This window comes from Indicator indicator, chromosome 1, assembly GCF_027791375.1.
Source record: "Indicator indicator isolate 239-I01 chromosome 1, UM_Iind_1.1, whole genome shotgun sequence".
In the NCBI taxonomy this organism is placed as follows: domain Eukaryota; kingdom Metazoa; phylum Chordata; class Aves; order Piciformes; family Indicatoridae; genus Indicator; species Indicator indicator.
In genome coordinates, this window is record NC_072010.1 from 120413982 (window position 1) to 120434875 (window position 20894).

The 20894-nt window shown below is 42.1% G+C and overlaps 1 protein-coding gene across 8 annotated transcripts; it reads right to left on the bottom strand.

Moving 5' to 3' along the window:
* Positions 1-233: 233 nt before the first annotated feature.
* DDX3X (DEAD-box helicase 3 X-linked) lies at positions 234-17051 on the bottom strand. 8 transcript variants are annotated; one of them, XM_054382206.1, is made up of 17 exons: positions 16907-17051; positions 14299-14353; positions 13344-13394; positions 9549-9672; positions 8275-8415; positions 8094-8193; positions 7400-7535; positions 6942-7027; positions 6321-6419; positions 6073-6233; positions 5730-5874; positions 5474-5618; positions 5024-5205; positions 4818-4935; positions 4247-4403; positions 3172-3299; positions 234-2770 (listed from the first exon to the last, which is right to left on the bottom strand). In XM_054382206.1, the coding sequence occupies exons 1-17, from the start codon at positions 16949-16951 to the stop codon at positions 2688-2690; spliced, it is 1956 nt and encodes a 651-aa protein (XP_054238181.1). In that variant the 5' UTR covers positions 16952-17051; the 3' UTR covers positions 234-2687. The 8 variants fall into 8 exon arrangements, 7 of the variants coding, with proteins under 7 accessions (XP_054238181.1, XP_054238173.1, XP_054238165.1 ...); XM_054382198.1 differs by having other exon boundaries at positions 13344-13391; positions 14296-14353; XM_054382190.1 differs by having other exon boundaries at positions 3172-3296; positions 14296-14353.
* Between the last annotated feature and the right edge of the window lie 3843 nt (positions 17052-20894).

Below are 20894 nucleotides of genomic sequence, written 5' to 3' on the forward strand. Positions count from 1 at the left end.
CTTTGTCAGCTTCTCTAGAAAACCATCACAGGTTTCCAAGACTGTGAGGCACAAGTTATTTTTAGGTCGTTACAGTTTAAGCCCTAAGCTTAGCTGCCATTGATAAGAACACTGCTGTGTACACCACACTAGATCCACCTGCTTCCAGAGCTGCATGCAAATGAGGCTATTTGTGCTACAGATCTTGGGTATACCAGAAGAGTGACGCTTCACAAATGAGCAGACCATGCAGTTCCAACTTTTTTATTTTAATAAAATCAAGAATATGCACAGCACATGCAGTGCTAGCATCTAAACTAATACAATAAGCAATTCTAAACCTACAGTGACTTGAAATTCATACTTCACATTCAGCAAGTTTAAGTCCATTCTTGCATATTGTTTTGAATCCTTGTATCTGAACTGAAAATATTGCTGGCTGATAAAACTTGCTAAAATGCACAAGTCACTGATTATGCCAATACAACAAAGATAACCACATGTTTGAGGATTGCAATGTGCCAGACATTCACTGAAAAAAAAAAAAAACCAAACCAAAAAACCACACAACTAAACAAAACTCACGCAACAAACATCTGAGAATCTGGACACTTCACATCAGTGTTTAGAAGTGTTTCATTAATATCTTAAGACAAGTGTATCAAAACCTTGGCATGTTTTAATTTTAAGTTGCCAATTTTTGTTTTACTATCAGAAAGTTATGGCTACACTGCCAATGCCGGGTCTGCTTAATTTGACTTAAGAGTTTAATATGACTTAAACATTAAAAGCTCACACTACCCCGAAATATATAATTTCACGCATACGGTGACATTCAACATTCAAGTGCCAGTGTTTTTGTACTGTCTTTTGGTCAAGTTTCTTTAAACTTTCAAAGAATCACTTTTAGGCTTACAAAAATAAATATTTGTCAAAAATGTTCAATAAATATTACACAAAACTAGCAGCAAAAAGTATCTAGAAATCTGTCGTGTGCAAATAGTTTTCTTCCCAGCTATCATTCCCGTGGTCCCAAGTTAAGTTTTAGAATCTATTTCCTTCTCCTTAAACAAGCTGCGTTCAATCTCCAAGAGACAAAATAAGATTGGAAGTTAAGGACACGCACACAAGACATATATAAAATTCTCTGAATGTGCAATAAAAGAAGTATTTTGTAAAAAGTTATGGGCAAAATGTACAAGGGCCTAAACCTAGACTTGAAATAGCACCATAACAAATGACCTCAATACTGTCAAGTGCACCTACTTAATAAAAGTTTTAGAACAAGGCACAATACACTTGAAAAAATCTATTGCACTTTAGGAGATTTTTGCCATTTTCCCATGCCACTGTAGATTAGTTGTTAACTGCTCTGGCCGCAAACTTCGCACAGAAATTCCAAGTGGCAGAGGCATTTTTCTGGTGGACAATACTTATCTTTGGCCAGATTTAGCATAAACAGACTATAAATACAATGGAAACCTATGCAACTAAAACTGACTAGAACTGCACTTTAATAGCAGAATTGAAACCTTGTGCAGTTTATGTACATTTCCAACCTCTGTGATCTCAGGTTTGTTTGTTACTCTTCTGGAGCCATTTTACAAAGTCTACAGTAAGCCAGTTTAACATCTCCACGCAGCTTGAACAGAGTAATGTGAATCTGCATTAAAATAAAGCCTGCTGCATAATTCTTCCTGTTCATACCCTCTTGACCAAAAAACATCAACACTAGCATGCGTTATTAGACCAAAAATTCAGTCAGGCCCTTAAGGAGGACCAATCACTACCATGGTCAGCCATTCTACCATTTCAATTTTATATGGCAGGCATTTTTAAAAAGTCTAAATAGATGAATTCTCCTAAAATCTATTTCAAGTTATCAGACCTTTAAACGTTCCCTGTAAGGTTCTGCCCACATTTGGCTAGCTCACATTAATGATCTGCCTAAATATTGAAAAAGGAATTGCTGTATTTACTTGCATTAACTTCAAAAACAGTGCTTTTAATGTATGCATGTATCCATACATCATCTCATCATGACTGGAATGGCTTATTAAAGGCTATCAGGTTCTAAGTACCTATCCAGGATAGAGTGAGCAAATCAGAACTTTAACTTAGTACAGTTTTGCCACATTAGAAACTAATTGCATTGATATGCTTCAAGATGTTTTGTTTTTCAAATCTGTAGATACCAGAAGCCCTAATGCAGGCTACTGCATAAGTTTTTCTTTGTAATATTATGGATGAATCAGTGATTCCTGTTTAAGTTGTATCACACCTGTGTGCCAAGGTTTGATTTTAGCCCAAGTTCAGTAATTTTTATTTTGTCAAAACAATTGATATCTTGAGCATTACTGAGCCAACAGGACATCAAAATAAAAGTTGTCTAAAGTTAAAGGCACAGTACATTAACAAACAAATGATCCTCAGTCACAAAATCATAAATGCAGTTTCTGGGAAGGGATGGGTGGGAGGGGAGTTAATCCTGACTACAGCAATAGAGTCTTCAAAACCACCTTCAAGATAGGGCTACTTGTTCCTTTATTTCCATCTTGTGACCTTGAGCTCCCTTAAAAAAAATTTCAGTGGAGAATCACAGCTGGTAATGTACTGCGAGTTCTTGAAGCTACACAAGGTATAGTCTGGCTAAGTTACATGTGGTTTCCATATTAGCTTGTTTGGTAAGGTATCTGCTGCAAGCAGATTCAGTTGCCCCACCAGTCAACCCCCTGGGAGTTATAGTTTCCTCCATATCCATCACTGTTGTAGAAGCCTCCATAACCACCACCTATGAAAGGTAAGAGAAAGTGATGCTTAATTAACCCGCCACAGACTGGTACCTTTCACAACAAGAAAACATCCCAGGGCACAAACAAGGTACCAATTATCTGTTAAAAGGAAACCCACCCAGAAGTAGTGTCAAATGCACACATTACAATGCTGGAAAAGACAGGCAGCAATAAATTAATCAAACATAAGAACTTGCACTAGCCTAGACCCAAGAAGGATGCTGACACTTTGCCTAACAAGCACCAGCTGACCTTCTACTTAAATATTACCTCTCTAAGTTTTCCCACAAGACATAAAATTCTGAGTGTGCAATAAAAGAAGTGTTTTTTAAAAGGTTATGGGCAAAAACATGCAAGGGCCCAAATCCACCCTTGTATTTGCTTGCCCAGCTTTTCTTACCTCCAAATCCTCTGCTGCCACTTCCTCCACTGCGGCTGCTGGTTGATCGACTGCTACTAAAGCTACTGCTGCCAGAACCGCTACTTGTTCGGTAGTCTCTGGCACCAAATCCTCCACTGAATCTACTGCTGTATAAAGGAAGAAAATAAAAACACTTGAATAAAGTTGTGGACACTGTAAGCACTACAGAAACCAAGACTGAAACACTACATTTCTACAACTCTAGCTACAAACTTCATGTGGCCAGAAGTGTGCTTTATAAGCATCCTGATACTATCTGGAAAGGGAATTCAAGATGGTAAAGGAAAATACACTGTTTGAACAAAGTCCTGCTGAACTTGGTATGTTACAACAAGAACTGCTTTCTCAGGTCCTGCCTAAGATTTGATTCAGCAGCACCTATGCTCCTCAAAACTTCCTAATGTATCTTGGTGTTTTAAGTGATGCATTTATGACCACCCTTCATACTGCAGAAAGGACAATTATTTTACAGGTATATTTCTGAAGGAAAAAAAAAGGCAGCTAGAATTCATGTGGCCATACAATGTTAACTGTGTTAACAGAGGATGAGTGGTTTCTCCTTCCACACCTCTAAACCATTGAACAGAGCTCTGTATTACCAGCTTACAAAGGATGTTAAGTTTCCACAGCAACACTACTTTACAAGCAGCCTCAACACTTGCAGTCTCATACCTTTCCCAAGTTTATGTCAGGAGGCAGGCATTGCATTCTCCTCAACACCGAAATAGCTGCTTAAGGTACACTGTCCCTGGCACATGCAGGTATGCATGTCTACTAAGTATTTTGTATGTGCTCAGAGTTCTAAAGCCAGTTTTGCTAGACATCATTCTACTTCAGCTCTATCTACCTGTCTGCTTAGGAGGGAAGTCATATGGGTTAACTGCCTTATGATAATACAGGACAAAACCAGAGATCGTACCTTCTGATATGCCTAACTCCCTGTTTATACTATATTCACCTCCCCTCCTGTTTTTCTGACTGAAAGCAAGTCACAGAACTGCCTGCCTCTCAGAATGGATTAAGCATACTTTTTAGCCCAAGTTGTGACCGTTACCTCTTAGATCGCCCACGGCTACCACCTCCTTTGTGATGCTGTTCATAAGCCATGTTTTCCAGCCAAGATGGTACTTCTTGCTTAGCCTCAACAAGAAGATCAAGCAAGTCCTTGGTGATGTTTATGTTCCTCTCATTGAAGAATGAGGTGGCAAGACCTAAAGTAAACATTAAGGTTTAGTCTGACACAAAGCAAGTACACTACCACACTCCACTTGCAGCTATGACAAGTACCATTATCAGATTCTTTATGGACAAGTTACAGAACACTAGAATTACCTGAAGAGAAAGCTGTTTAAGACTGTGATACCAGCATAGCAAGTCACAAAACCCATGGCTATTTACTGACAGATGTCAAGCTTCTATGTGGTATCACAAGCTTTTTAATTGTCACGAAAGCACTAACTAAAGGAGCTGGTTAGTTTCCACACTGGCTGGACAGCAGTGGCCAGTTTCTGTAACAGAAGGCAGCACATGGGCTCTTAACTACTTAACTGGAATTTGCTATATAGCCAGTACTATACCTATCAACTCAGGTATTAAGTGCTATGAAAACTCTACATCATACTTACCAAGGTTTCCTACACGTCCTGTACGGCCAATACGATGTACATATTCTTCAATGTCACTCGGCAAGTCAAAGTTTATGACGTGCTTTACATTTGAGATATCTAGTCCTCTTGCTGCTACCTAGTGGTTAAAGGATTAAAATAAAGTCTGAGTAAAATCCCACAGGCCAAACACGTTTATTGGCTCAGGCTTCAGAGATTTCACTTACTGCTGTAGCAACAAGAATTGGGCTCTTGCCCGAACGGAACTGGTGCAGTGCTTCCTCTCTGTCTCTTTGAGAGCGATCTCCATGTATACTTGTACAGGCATATCCTTCGTGGAACAAGAAGTCCTCAAGAGCATCTGCCCCTTTTTTAGTTTCCACAAACACCAAAGTCAAGGAATCTTTGCCTAAAGAGAATTAAAACACAAGTTAGCAGAAAAGCAGCACAGAACAGTATTTGGTTCCCACACCTGGTAAAAGGCAGTTTCAGTTCTCTGCTTCTCTTCAGACACTGTAGACCTCCCTCCCCGTTTTGCATTACCAGAAAAACTTACATCAGCTTAAACCTGGCATTTAGCAACTGCAATACATTCACAGCATGTTAAGGAAGTAACTCTCATTCACCTACTCAAAGTTTAAGTCATTTGCCTTATTTATCCGAAACTGGCATTTTACCTGTGGCACTGAGCAGGTCAAGCAGAAATGATCGTTTGTCTACCTCTTCCACCCATACTACTTTCTGTGTGATATTCTCAGATGTAGAACCTACTCTGCCAACCGCCAGAAAGATATATTCATCAAGAAAGTCACGAGCAAGCATCTAAAAAAAAAAAAAAAAAAAGGAAGAAAAAGAAATCACTTTTTTACTCCTTTCAGAAATTAAATCTGTCCTTATGAACTGTTAAAAAATATTTGTACTTTTGTAAAGTACCTGGATTTCCTTGGGGAAAGTAGCACTGAACATCATGGTATGGCGAACCCCCTTTGGTGGCATAGTATCTTGTTCAACAATTCGACGAATTTGAGGTTCAAACCCCATATCAAGCATTCTGTCAGCTTCATCAAGCACCAGGTACCTAAGTAGTAACAGAAAAGGTTACTCTTCAGAGATGCAAGATGTGGTCCAGTGCTTGTGCTAGGTTACAAGTTCCCAACTAGATGCTTAGATTGTTTGAAAACTTTAACTTAAGTGCCATTAGCTCTACAATCTCACTTTAAGAAGTTATTTTCTAGTTGTCCAGTCATTCACATATAGACTAGAACATTTTGCTTACTTGCAGAAATCCAGTCCAATCTTTCCCCTCTCCATCATATCAACCAGCCGCCCTGGAGTTGCTACAAGCAAGTGACATCCACGTTCTAAGTCACGTATCTGCTGACCAATGTCTGCCCCACCGTATACAACACAAGGACGAACTCTGGAACGGTATGCAAACTACAAAGCAAAGTAAAGGAGCTCTTAAAAACAAAAAACAACACACTATACTTAAGCTATTTTATGTTAATGAACTACTAGATATACCTTTCTGGCTTCCTCATAGATCTGCACAGCCAGTTCTCTAGTGGGAGCCAAGACCAGTGAGATTGGATATTGTTTACGGCGCCCATATCTTCCATTCTCCTAAAGGAAGAAAAAAAAATACTTGGAGTGAGTATCCCCTACCAAGAATAAGGGAAATTAAAACAGCTACTGTAGCCTAAATTGCAGACAGGTCACCAAATTTACCTTAGTAAGTAAGAAAGAAACATGTCTGAGAGCCAGCCCAGTTTTAAGCAGTGCATCTGAAGACTGCCCTGCTACAGTACCCAACATTCAGCTGTTGGTTAGTATCATCAGAAGTCACAACAGCAGACACATATTGCCAAGTAGCTTTATAGCAAGGAAAGTGTCTAACAGTTATGCCACAAACGTGAATACCCAATCTTTTCTCTAAATTAACTTCTCAACCTTTTGGATAGGACGAAGAAAAGAAATTGTTCCACAGCCTGCATTTTTCAAATTAGTGAAAAGTTTGCCTACCATACCCAAAAATAATAACAATGTTTAAGCCCAGCTATTGTGTTCAATAGCAGATACCAGCATACAGGATAAAAATGCACACTGGTCATAGCTTTTTCAAGACTGGGTTATTTAAATACTTGCCTTCATGGCTCTCAAGGCATCACCAGGGCCATCTGCATAGATTTGGCTCAATATTGGTAGAAGAAATGCAGCTGTTTTCCCAGATCCTATTAGAACACAATTTCATGTTATTAACAGTTAATGCTGCAGTAGCTTTGAAAATAACTACAGTACTGTGTATCACGAGCATATTCCCAGTAACATCTGCACTAGAATAGGGATACTACCAGTAGAGATTATCCATAAAGGACTTGCCACTCAGCACCACCAAACCCAGAAGGGAACATGATTTAAGCATTTTTGTCAGAAAGAACACAGTAAAACCAATCAAGTAGCATTTAGAGCAGTTTTAAGACTCTACAACTAATGAACACACTACAGATATTTCAATATACTCTAAACAGAAAGTTGTCTGCAGCTTGAGAAATACAAAACCTTCATCCTACTGAAACAAAGCAGATAAAGTGTTATTAACTTACCTGTCTGAGCACAGGCCATCAAGTCTCTTTTTTCTTTAATAATAGGTATTGCATGTTTCTGGACTGGAGTAGGACGGGTGTAGCGTGTAAGCTCAATGTTTCCCATAATAATTTCCCCCATGTCAACATCACTGAACTGCAAGATATTTAAAACTAGTTAAGATGGGGATCCTTCTCTTCAACCATGATGTAACAACATCATTCAGTTTAAGTCATGTGTCAAGAGCTTTTGTTTCATCTCTCCTTATATAACGAAGTTTACAGATACTCAGGAGCAGCTAATTATAGTCTGGCAGCTCCTCAGTCCAGTCATGTACCTCTTAAAGGCTAGCCAAGCCCGAAGAGCGTGCTACAGTAGTATCTGACGTTCAGCAGAACACAATGCCTATGCTTAAGCAACAGACCAGCACCTCTAAGCACTTCTACTTGTGTAGATTTACTGTTTAAAGACAAGTGATATCAAGTGAGCTACAAGTCTTAACTGAGCAAGCATGCACAACTTCTCACATTTTAGTTCATCATATGCAACCTTCCTCTGTAAAACAGTTCAGCTGCAGGAAACCAAATCAGAATTTCCTTTTCTCCCTGAACTTAAAGGCAGCATGGCATAAAGTTCCATGTGCAAAATAGTCACTGAAAAAAGAGAAAACCACCACCCACAGAACTACAAAAACCACCAGAAAACAAAACTTACACTTTCAATATGTGGAGGACAGTTGCTGCCTGTTGCTTCAACAGGAATGTCATCATATTTCTCAAAGTTAATGCCAGTATTGCTTCCTGAAAAGAGCTCTCTAAAAACAGAGAGAAGCGTTTTAGTTACTAGACAGATCAGTCGATCCTGTCATGTGAATTTATGCTATTCCGTTACTTACTGTTCCAGGCGTTCACTTGGGGGAAGAGGCTTTGACCAGTCATCTTCATCTGATTTGTCAGACCAGCGGCTACCCCCACCACGGTCAAATCTACCAAAGCCACTCCGATCATAGTCGCCACCTCTTCCACGCTCTTCGTACCTAAACACAGCCAGCGTATCAGGCCGCCAATCCTGAGCAACAGGATTTTTAGACATAGAAGCACATGCCCAGTGTATTTTATATACACTGTAAACCAATTTGAAGTCATCAGATTATATGTACTTGCTTCTTGACCTATGAACTGAAATTAGTCCCAGCCATCAGACTAGGTCATAGCATTCCATGTCATATATAACTTTGTCATGATTTCACAGCTCATGTTTACCTTACCCCATTGAACCTTGTACCAGAATTTTTATCTGATTAAGTGAAACAAGTGTAAAGTAATCAGTCATCTGCCAGTAGAGCTGCATTTCAAGTTGCCTATGCTTTACCATTTTCTACAGGGTGATCCACTTAAAGCTCTCAGGAGACCTTGTCTGGTACTATCCCCCTTTCTCTGTGCCTCATTTTACTAGTCTCCCACCAACCAGACAAAACCCTCAAGTGCAGAGATTTGTTCCTTTATTATTCCCCCACCACCTGATGAAACTAAATACCTCAATTAGAAGTCACATTATTTTATAAAGAGGGAGCTCACCTGTATTACTGACTTGGAAAGAAGGTGGAAGAAGTCCTTACCTCAACTGTTTAGTTTTTGGTCTGGTAAATCATGTTTGAGAAAAGTCTGGATACAGGACTAGCGTCAGCTTTACTAGTCGATAAAGGTCACTCTCACCACACTTGTGCATACAACGCATGATGTGTGTAAGACTGATCAAGTAAGGCAGAGAACCTGCAAGAGTCTCACCCAGTTTTATTAACTACACTTTTTAAACAAGGAAAAAAAAATACTGACATTAAAAAAAAAATTAAAATCCGTTTTTATGTATTCTGAGCTCCCAACAGCTCTTCATGATTTTTCTGAAAGCAGCCACCTTTCTAGCAGTCTTTTTGATGGCTGGTGGTGGTCTACACGGCACTTTTTTTTTCAACACATGCAAATTTCCCATCTTTGAACTCAGGTAGCTTTAAACACAAGGTGTTCTAAGGTGTCCTCCTCCCCTCCCAGGTTCCTCCTACCTTATCCTGTTGTTCAGGCTTAGAACTCCAAATTTAACATCAAAATTACAAGAGCACTACTAGAACCAAGACAAACTCTCTATGTGCCACCCAAACAAATTAGTACTTGCCTTCCTCCTCTTGATCCATTTCCACGGTCAAAGAAGCTTGGTTTTGCTCCACGGTCAGACCGTGCTCCAAAGCTGCTGTATGCATCCTTGTCCCTACTGGAACTCCAGCCACCACTATCAAAACCTAAAAGAGAAAGGTGTTTCAGCCATACAGTACATACTCTAGACTTTTACAAGAAAAAAAAAGTCTGTCCACTAAGTCCTCCACTGGTTTGAAAGGCAGATAGCTCTCCAAGAATGGAAGATGTACAATTGTGAAGATTTGAGGGACTAAGCAGTTCTCATTGCTTATTAGAACTTTGTGAAACTCCTCCACTCATGTCCAAGGCATGCATGTAATTTTTTAATATTCCACACCTGCCTCCACATTAATACTTAAATTGCCTGTTCTGGGAATATGACCCAGAGTCTCAACTCTTCATTTCACTTTTTCTGTCAGAATTCAACAGATAACCAGTGTCACTCCAATTAGTAAGCAAGCTTTTGCCAACTCCACAGCACAAACTCAGTCAAGGTCTATGTACTAGATAATAAAAAGGGCTGCCCTAGGCCCTATCTCTCTGAAAAACCTTTGCTACAATTATCCAACCTTATTAACATGTTCTCTGTAAGGCATAATTTCTCTTACTCAACACTTGTACTAAGAAAAAAATTCTACTCCCCAGAATCCAGACATGTTAGTTACAAGGGAACTTCAAAAACAAGTGTGACAGCTGTAACTCATTTGGTCTAACTGAAGCAGACAGCAAAAAGTTATTCATGCATGAAGTTTCTTAGCACACAAGATCATAGAATGTTCCAAGACCTCCAAAGTACTTTAAGAAGTATCAGATTTACTTCTCTGAAGAGAACAAAACGATCAGGAAACCATATAAGAATTATCACAACATCCTTAAAACATTAAGGCTGGGTTTGGTTTTGCTTTTTGTTTTGGTTGCCTCTGGTTTGGGTTGGTTTTTTTTCCTCTTTCCTTAAGGGAAAGTCCATACAGACTCCAACCAGCATCTCTTTTTCACCAAGAGGTTACGTCTGGAGTTCAGTAAGTTCCAAAGCAACTTTGTATTTCTTTTATCTATGAAAAGTGGTAGAACTGCAATGCTTCTCAATTTGAATTTGCGTTTTATAATGCTCTAACATCAATGTCAGCTTACATGAAAAGCTGGGAAAAACAGTTAAGACTCATAGAATTCTTTAAGTTGAAAAATGCTCTAACATCTACTGCTTGATCTACTACAGACTAAATATCCAGAAGCTGCTACACAGCAACAAGTTAGTGTTATCAAGATCATGGAAGCAAGACACTTGATATCAGGCAGTTCTGCATACTGAGTTCCATACACTGTAGCTTCAAGAGCTGAAAAACAGAACTGCCATTAAGCAACCCTAAGGACCTATTTTTAGGTAAGCTTCTGTACTTCCAGCAGTTCTGTAACATCCAGTGTACAAAGCTAAGATATTAATACTACAATAAGGACAGACCTGCAGGTGTACAGAAAGAGTAAGCTGAACAAAGCACTGTAGGACTTCAAACAGAAACAGTCCTGATTTTTTTAAGTGTTCAGTACACTGTCTTAAGCAATTTCTTTCTTAGCTGCAAGTAAGCCCATTGTGCAACCTTAATATGCCTGATACACCATCATCAGCTTCAGAGGAAAATTTAGAGCCCCAAGCTAAAAAACAAACCATTTTTTTCTAAAGCATGTCTAAAGAAACAGAGGAGGAAAGCAAGTATTTTTCCTTTTTTCCAAGTTTTAAAATGCAGTAATAGTCAATTAGCACTTTCACAGCAGTCCTTAAGGTTTTGACATGTCAACAAGACAATTCTACTGGATTACTCAAATAGTTCTGCCAAGTACAGTTTAACTGATTTTTACATAAATAAAAACTATCAGGTTACTACACTTGCAAGTCTGCATCAAGAGTTTTGTTACATTGTCAAGGCCACTATTATCTATTTTGCCAGTTCTTTGATAGCGTCTACATTTTGAAACATCTGTTGCTAAAGACTGCAAGAAACTGTCAATATACAGAATAGCTTCAACACAGCTGAAGCAGCAATCCTTAATTAACAGAAGTATTACTGTTGTGAAATTACAGCTATGTAACAGATTTCAAATCAAATCCTGTAGAAATAGTGCATCTTGTTACAAGAAATCATAGGGTGTCTAGCTGTACAGTACTCTTTAGAGTACATCCTTAGAGCTCTGAAGTTCTGAAACATTACATCTACCAAGGAAAGTCAGCAAACTTTTATTCATTCAACAAGTCGTATGTCAAACTTCAGTTTCGTGATTTGTTTACCTTTTTGCAAGGCAAAGCCTGAAGACCCAAAAGACCTGGACCAGACCACATGCACACTGCAATGTTTGAACTCTGGTCTTGCATAGAAGAAAAAGTGACAGTTCTATCTATACATAACAGATTATAAACTCAATGTTAGCACTGAGGTACCCCTCTGACTTAGTATCTCCAAAAATTAAACTAGAGGTTGGTACAAATAAGAGAAAAGAAATCTATAGAGAGCAAACATCCACCAACCAGCTGTTTCCTGCTTTTGTGAAACCTGCACTTCCTCTCAGGGCTAGTCAGTCCATTTCTTGAAAGACTGCTCACATATGAGGTTAAGAGAGAAACTTCAAGAGCACCCAGCTGACAGACAGACTCCACTTTCTCCAAAACATTCAGCTCTGACAATAGGCTAACCATTTGGTGCTTTAGGGCATGATTTTTTAGGTTAAAAAACAGAACAAAGACCAACCAACTAACCAACCCACACCACACTAGCTTGGACACATGCAAAGGCAAGACAGATTGATCTGTTTTTCAAATACCGTAAAACTGGAGTGGAGCATTTTTGATCCAGATAAATTTTAAAATCACATAGCTCCAGAAGTAGTATGAGATCTATCAGCATATACTTCAAGATTCTCCCTCCACCCACTCCTAATGGAAGAAGACTTCTTGCAGTATTGAAGACAATCTGTCAAAGTCCACTGCTTTAGAAAGATGAAAAAAAATCTTCTCCAAGTTGTAATTTAGCAGAATTTTTTTCAGTTCCTTCCTTCCAGTAGGCGTGAAAAGTGTTTCTCTTCTATCTACAAAAGTCACTAGACGTGATAATGCATGCTTAATAGCTGCAATCTTTATAGCTTACAAATCGGGCTCATGATTTACTTCACTCAAGAACTCCACACAAAAACATTTTCACCATGTTTCACTTAGAAATTTGAATACAACATATAAAAGGCTATTCCTCAGCACCCAGTCATGTGTTTCATGCACCAGAATCCCACAATTTCCTTCTGCAAGTGCTCTTGTGGACTTCCATAAAAACTCTTAAGAAGCTAAATTTCATCTATCATGCTTCCTAGTTAACAGAAAGTTGCGTATAACATCCATTTGCAGTGAAACTGTTCTGTGTGTTTCATATGAAACAGGTGGCTGCTACAATTTCCACCTTAGAGTCACTAGCAGAAAAACTGGTACTCCCAAAACATATTATAATTGATTACAATGCTACTCAAAATGGAAGAGTCTATTTTGCTTCAGTCAGTTACATAATGAGATACAAGAAGTATTTTGCCAGATTCTGAACTTACAGCCTACAAATACAACCTGGTGAAGGAACCAAGAGTACCACACTGCAAGTAGAAGATTAAGTTGCAGTGCTTTGCACGCAACAGTCTTGTATAATCACCTGTAACAATACTGTCAAAGCCTCTGAAACAGGTTCCTAGAGATGAAGAAGTAGGCCAAGACCCAGTTAGAAGTGTTGCCAGAATCTCCCATACATACCCTGTTTCGAAGCTTCCCTGTTCCGCAAGTGAGGAGGAATGTATCGGCCTTCTGTAGGACAAAGAAATGTTGTGTTACAAGATTATAGTGTAAGCATCTGTTGAGATACTAGTCTTTCCAACAACAGCTTTTCCTCACAGAAAAAGCCGAACTGTCTGCCTCAACCTTTAACACCTCTTCAAACCTCTTAAAACTTGAGTCCTTCAATATAGCATTTAATATCCTTTCAGAGGACCACACAGTGAACATAAGTTCTTGCATACTCATTTAAGTGTATGTCTTGCCACTTAAAGCTTTGACCTAGTCATGCTTGTCCTTTATGGATATTACACCATGGAAAGAGCTTGTCATCCTAGAATTCATTAAGGCTTAACCTTGTGCCAGGTATTCCAGCAGCTTAAGATTTTAACTGCCATTCAAGCATTGCCACTCACAGGCAGTTGCCCTTCACCTTGAATTCAACCATCCATATCAGTTCAGCTCAGATCAAACCAGAAGCCACACACAACTGCCTCCAAGTTTACAATCCAGAAGCACCTGTCTGCTACACAACACGAACCAGAATGTACCAGACAAGCTGAATCTGAATTCCTCAAAGATTCTTCTTGAGGTACATAAACGTTGCGTGTTGGTTTTTATTCAATGAATTAGGATTAGTACAGTTACCTATTAAGTTCTACCTTCAACTCTAGTTGGATGTTTGAGAAAACAGTCATCACATTACTACTATCATCAGCAGCCTCAGTTGTTTTGACTGCAGGCAACAGAGAATCTGCAATACTGCAACATTAAGGTACTTGAATTTACACAGGCCATACCACCACTAACTTAAATACTCCTATCTTAAGGATACAGTATTTTCAGAGCAGGCGTAACTAGCAGCCTCTTTCATTTCCTCACTAGCCTGTGTAAATCTTGGATTCGGAAAAGACTTTTCAAAGCATGTACTTACTGCTTGAAGAGCTTCCTTCACCCTGAGAGTCTGAGGAATTCAAGTCTAGACCAGAGAACTAGATAAAAATAAAACAAGTAACATGTTACATCGTGAATTTATGGCAAAATACAAAAATCCCTGTTGGCTATCGAGTGCCAAGGGACATGGTTTAGCATCAGTCTTGTTAGAGTTAGATAATGGTTGGATTGGATTCATGATACTACATGTCTTTTCCAACTTCCAACTGAAACAATTGTAAGAGCAAGCAGTGTTCCCAGAAGTTACTGATGCCAAGAAACACATTTATAATGCCAGCTCTATTTGTTGTGAAGAGAACCAAACCCATAGTTAGCATTCAAGGCTATACCATCTTAACACATTTTTTCCCCACCAATAAACATGCACCACACAAGCAGCAAGATCAGAAAAGTACCCTACAGGCACCAAATCAAGTATCACAGACTTCTGCTTTACACACTATACACAGGCTAAACAGCCATTTAAAACTGCCTTTCAGTCCAGAGTACATTTTGATTGAAGTCAACGGCAATTTAATTTCTCTTTCAGGCCTACAGACCAGATAGAGCCCAAGTAATACCCATTCAGTTGGACACTACCAGCATGTGACCCAAACATTTTAGGTGAAACACAACATGGAACTCATTTCAGCAGGAAGGCAGTGGCAATTCACAAATATTAAGCACAACTAGTTTCAGCTGTTCACCTGTGCGGCAAGATTAAAAACTAGTTTGTTGAAAATACCTTTAAATATAATTAAATTTTTACACAAGACCAACTGCACAAAGTGTATTCCAAGATGACCTGCATCAAGCCAAAGCAAAGATCCCAATGCACTGTCCTTTTAGGTGTTCAGTTTTATCTGCTGTCATTTAGGATACTCCAACTCTTGAAGAACCCTCCTATTGCAGTCTTCATATCATTCTTTTTAAGGCTACTGTACAAAATATGGTATGTTTTTAATTAATCTGAGCAGCAACATGAAGCTAAAGAAGGATTCTGATTTGAACTGTCAACAAAACCAAAAACCCCGTACTACGTAAAAGTGGCTCTCCAGCGGCAATCAACAGAAGCGCTGCGGAAACCTCGCACTAGACCCCTACTGACTCCACCGTGGCGGCAGCAGTTGCCAAACATATGATCTGGGATATGGCGCAGCAACGAAGCCCGGCGCGGCCGCCATCTCAGTGCGGCGGTGCAGGCAGCACTGCGGGTTGGGATTTTCGGCGCAGCAGGGAGCAGCCGCAGCCTCCCAGCTAATCCGGCAGCCGGCACCCGTCACGTGCTACCTTTGGGGGGGGGGGGAGGGGTGTGTGTGTGAGAAGGCTGAAGAGAAGCAGCAGGGGGGGGCGGGTAGGAGGACCGGCTCCCTGACCTACTTTGCCTAAGACTCCCGAGCAGCGCCCAATGGAAGTCTAGAAGCTGCTGAAGACTATCACTGCCCTGCCACGCCAGCTGCCCGCCGAGGCCTCCCTACAACGGAGGAGCCTCTTCCAACCTCCCCAGCCCCCTTTTCCAGAGATTAGATAACCATCTATCCCCTCCACATTGGGCAGCGGCCTGCGCTCGACTCCGCCCAAAGGTGGCAAAAGGGAAGGGAGTGGGGGGGGGGGCAGGATGAAAAACGGAGATAGCAGCAATAAAGGCGAAAAATATTTTAAAAACGAAGAAAAAAAAAAAAAGTAAGGAGGGTGGGGTGGAGGGGGAAGGTAACATCGCGGGCCCGTCCACCGCCCGGACAGATACCGGCTAAGGCGCTCCTCGTCCAGGCCCAACTGCGTCACCAGGGCCCACTAGCACATTGGAGGAAAGAGCGGGAAAAACTGCGGCCGGGCCCTGCTGACGCAGCTCGAACAAAGGCAGCCGCCAGCGCCCCCTTCCCCGGGGACGGGGGCGCCAACACAAAGCGCTGTCCTTCCCCACCCCCTGCCTCGCCCCATCACAGGCACAATGGCGGCCATTTATCGTGTCTTTCTCCCTGCCCTCCCCCCTTCCTCCGCCTCCCTCCTCCTCCACACATCATCACCCCCACCCCCAGTCCGCGCGGTGCCGTTCCTAGCCGCCGCCGCCAGAGGTCCCAGCAGCCAGTATTACCATCGCCGCTCGTCGCCACACAAAAGCCGGGCCTGGAGCGTGGCGAGGAGGCCGTGGGGGCAGGCGCAAATTCCGGCTTGGGCGCCTGGACGGTAGTCAGATCTCCCGTTCTTCCCGCACCACCCACCCCCCTCCCTGCCACGGCAGTGGGAAGCCCCCGCGGAAGGAACCGGACGCAACACTATCGTACATTGTAAACTGCGCAACAAGCACATACGCCACAAACGGGACGCGTTGGGGGACGGTAGGGGGGCACAAAGCGGTGCGAAGGGTGGAGCTGCTGAGAAAAAAAACATGGGGGGGAAAGGCGGGTAAAGTCACGGCGCACCGGTCGAGGACTGAGAAGCGAAATAAGTCCCACGCCGGAAACCTCGACAGTCCCTCCCGCGATCCCTACCCAACGCACTCAAAAGCCTACTTCGCACCCCTCCCCGCCCCTACACTCCGATTAACGGAGCGGCCTATCCCCCCGCGCCCCCCCCACCCCCCCGCCCACATTCCAGGGCCAGTCCCTCACCTGCTGGTCTAGACTGAGGGCATTTTCTACCGCCACATGACTCATAACGAGAGATCGTATCGGGCTGTCCCGCTCTGCCTCGAGAAATTCAGATCCGCCTGGTTGGGACCTTGCCGCTACTGCTGCTCGTCCGCAACGAATCGCTTTCCTGACTGAGCACCCCCCGCCTCGGCCCCGGCCTTTATATAGTCCCCGCCCCCCGCCTGCCCGGCGGCGCACGCTGACTTCAGCGCGCACGCTACCGCCCTTGCCCGGGCGTTCGCTTTTGCCCCCCTCCTCCTGACAGGTGCTATCGCGAGAAGAACCGCGCTGCTATCGCGAGACTGGTCCTGGCCTCTGCAGCTCAAACCTCGGTGAAGGACGGTCTGGAGGTGTCGCGAGACTTCGGGCGCCGGGCCCGCGCAGCACGCACTTGGCCTCCCGGGCTTTGATAGCGGTACCGCGAGGTTTCCCCTCCTCCAGTGGCCTGCTCTCCGCCGGGAAAAACGGGCTTCAAGGTCTCGCGATATTACGCCCCACGCCGCCCTCACCCATTGTTCGGCGTGCTCGCGAGAGTGCCCGATCTGGCGCGCGACCGAGATGTCTCTAGAAGGAGTCGGATTGTAGGTCACGTGGGCGGTCCGGCCGCTGCCTACCGCCATCTTATGCGCTTTCGTTGGCACAGTGGCGTAGATTGTAATGGAGATGCGGTGAGCCCCGCAGTGCGGGGTACAGCGCAGCGAGGGAAGCAGGAAGGTGCTAGCGGTGGGGCACTCTGTGACCCGCCCGGCTTCGGTGTCATCTGCAGTGGGAACTGGAATTATGGTCAACAGGGGAGGTGCTGGGAGCCGCTTCATCCGCAAATAAGCTTCCTGCTTAGTCACACCCCCATCCCGTCACCCCGAAGTTCCCTTCACGATGCTTTTGCAGGGAAGGGAGTCGGGCTCCTTCCCTTTACAGGCCCCACTACATGCTAGTACAAGTTTTGCATGCTTCCTGAGAGGTTCTGCCACCCAGTTTGGAGCATTGCAGTTCAGCTGCCCTCAATATAGATGCAAACACTGTGATTCTGGCTGCATTTAAGGGACTATTAAATGATACGCTACCTACTGTCCAGCACCACATCACTATGGGCCACCCATTGCAACATACTGGAGTTGCTGGTCAACACTAGCTATTTACAACAGATATTCCCAGAGCCACCTTTAGCCATGAAATTTGAGATGCCAAAGGTCATCCCTATTTTCCCTGACAGTTTTACAAAGCTATCCCATTATATCCACAAAAAGTCCCACCTTGGACTCATTTAAAAACTCATGTTCACTGCTAGCCTGTGAAATGCCCATCAAATAATATACATTAAGCTACCTGACACTTTTCAAAAAAGAGAACTACCCTCATACTCTTCCACCACATCACAGCCTGCTGACACAGAAAATGCTAGAGCCATTTCCTTGAATTTGGGTCAGTAAAAGTACTGACAAACATGCTTACAGGATCAGGATATCTCCAAGACCATTAAGTCACAAGGAAAGGACATGGGGTTTAGTAGACCTTGATTGATGCATTCCTTCCTTTCCCTCCTTGGGTTCCTGCCTTTTCCAACAAGTATAAGGAAAATTTATACTCCAAGATGGGTAGATTAATTGTGGGATTTAAAAGCAAGACAAATCTTGCTTTTACACATAAAGCCACCTATCTTTACCTAGTTTTAGCCTCAACACAGAATTTTTTAACATAACTGCTCTTAAAATCGAAGCTCTGGAGCCAAAGTCATTCAATCAATTAAGCCCTACAAGATTTAAACACCCACAAACATATCCTTAAATGAGCAGCACATACTCCTTCTCCCAGACAAGCAAGGCAGTTCTGTACTGTACTAGTTTTTTTATGAAACACAACATTTACCATTTTCTTTTGGTCTTCCATAATGCTCCTTCAGCCAGCTACAACTCTGGAGTCAAAGGTTTATACTTGTGTTTCTTCTCCAGGTGCAGCTATTTATATTAAATGCATGCAGGTGTTTCCAGTAAGGCTACCTGACAGAAATTTTGAAGTTTTCGAAAGCAAATTGTAAATCAATCTTTTAATTCCTTTTAAAACTTTTACGGATATTTCTAAGTTGTAAACAATCCTGCAGTGTTTACATCCCTACAATGTCTACAACAGCGTAAAGAAGAGCATTGTTTGGTACAATTCACATGCACTAGGAAATTACATTAATAACTACTTTCTCACTCTACAGCTTTTAGAAGTGTCACAGTAATTTACTTCCTTGTCCTACAGTTAGGAAAGCCAGTGGGCCCTCATGCCTCACTGACAGGTTAGTAGGGAGTCCCCCGTGTGTCATACTGTGTCACACTGGCATCATGCTTCAAGGTAGTCCGCTCATGGCAGAGCGAATTACAAAGTTGAAGTCTTCTGCTGCAGGCACATGAGTGGTCTCATTGTTTGGGGAAGTCTGTTTTCCCTTTGTTATTAAGTTACCATTTGCATTAGCAGGACTCTCTGTTCTCAGTTTCACTTTTTATTCTGTTGACTCAGAGACAATTTGCTGGAGGAAGTCGAGAAGCTAATGAGTACTTGAGTCAAGCATTAACTAACACTGCAATCCTCACAAATCCTGGTCACTCTCTAAGTCAGTAAGTTTTTGCTGATGGGACTCAAAACCTGACACTTCTGGGTACTTGGATGCTCAGTTCTTAAATCTAGCAGAATTCCCAAATTTGCCTCATCTGATAGGCTTTCTGAAAGGCTGCACCCTTAGCCTCAAAATAGCTAAAGACACAGCTTGCTGAGTATTGACAAGAGGGCTGCTGTGCATTAGAAAACTGCCAGCAAGCAGTGTGTGCAGACTGTAAAATTCAACAGTGTTTAGGAAATTGTAGCTGCCTTTTAGAATGCTTTTGTTCAAACCTGATAGATACTGGCCTTGTGTATTCAAGTTTCCTTATCTGTTTTGAACCTATCAGCAGGTCATGTGATACTAGCTATCTTAACAAGCATAACTATGGGCTTACTTCTAAGGGAAGGAGGTGAGGCAACTCTGACTTGGGCCCTGAAATCCCAAGTGTGATTAAAAAAAAGATCCTAGCAGGAATGGAATTCTCAGGTTGCAGTACTGAAAACTATAGAACTAGCTGTGAGACTTAAGACCAGATACCATATTTTTGTGATCCTTTGATATTGCATGCTGGCAGGGCAATTAAAAAAAAAAAAAAAACACCACCACAAAAAAATCCCAAACAACAAAAAAACAAAGTCAATGTTGTCCAGCCACTAGTTAGACTTGAAAAAGTCAATGGTGTGTATCTCTCAGTAAAATCACATATCTGTTCTTAACAGCAGAAATTTTAAATGCTGCATCTAACCAGCTCCCAGATTTCTGGGGATATTTTTAGGCATCAAAAGGCAGAGTATTACTGATCAGGAGGAATAACATGAAAAGAACAACCATCTGCAAACATTGATATACTGTTACTGAAGCCTTTGCTACAAGGTCTGCACTTCCTTACAGCAGCAGCTCTTTGGACCAATAAATAACATTTTATGAATGTAAATTAAAGCAATTTATGTGGCAGGATAAAATGAAGAAGCGTTTTTAAAGCTGGCACTCTGCTTTCAACTTCCAAACAAAACCAATCTTGTTGCATTGGATTGCTTTCCCAGGTTCCTCACAGTTGGGAGGCTGTCATTCTTCAGACCTTTCTCTCAGGAGCAGTACTGGTGTAGGCATTTCCCAGCACTTGCCAGTTGTTCCCGTCCTCAAGGTGTCCCCTTGGCTGTCGCAGTCTAGCTGTTAGTGATGCCAGTCCATGCAGTGAATGAAGGAACTGATCTGAGTTTAAAATAACTCTGTTTGTAGGGATAGGGGGAAAAAAAACCAACCTAAGTCAACTCTCTGCCCAGAGAAATGTCTGTGGGATACTGGTTCATAGTCAATGAGGTTCTTCAATTTAGTGAGTATTTCCCATCATACATGCCTTAGTGTGCAGGGCAAAGCCAGTGC

Excerpts from the sequence above, each read along its gene's own strand:
- DDX3X (XM_054382181.1), bottom strand. The coding sequence starts at position 16,951 with ATGAGTCATGTGGCGGTAGAAAATGCCCTCAGTCTAGACCAGCAG. Across the intron at positions 14,354-16,906 it reads CCCTCAGTCTAGACCAGCAG|TTCTCTGGTCTAGACTTGAA; the intron begins GTGAGGGACTGG and ends ATTTTTATCTAG. Across the intron at positions 9,673-13,343 it reads CAGGGAAGCTTCGAAACAGG|GTTTTGATAGTGGTGGCTGG; the intron begins GTATGTATGGGA and ends TTTCTCTTTTAG.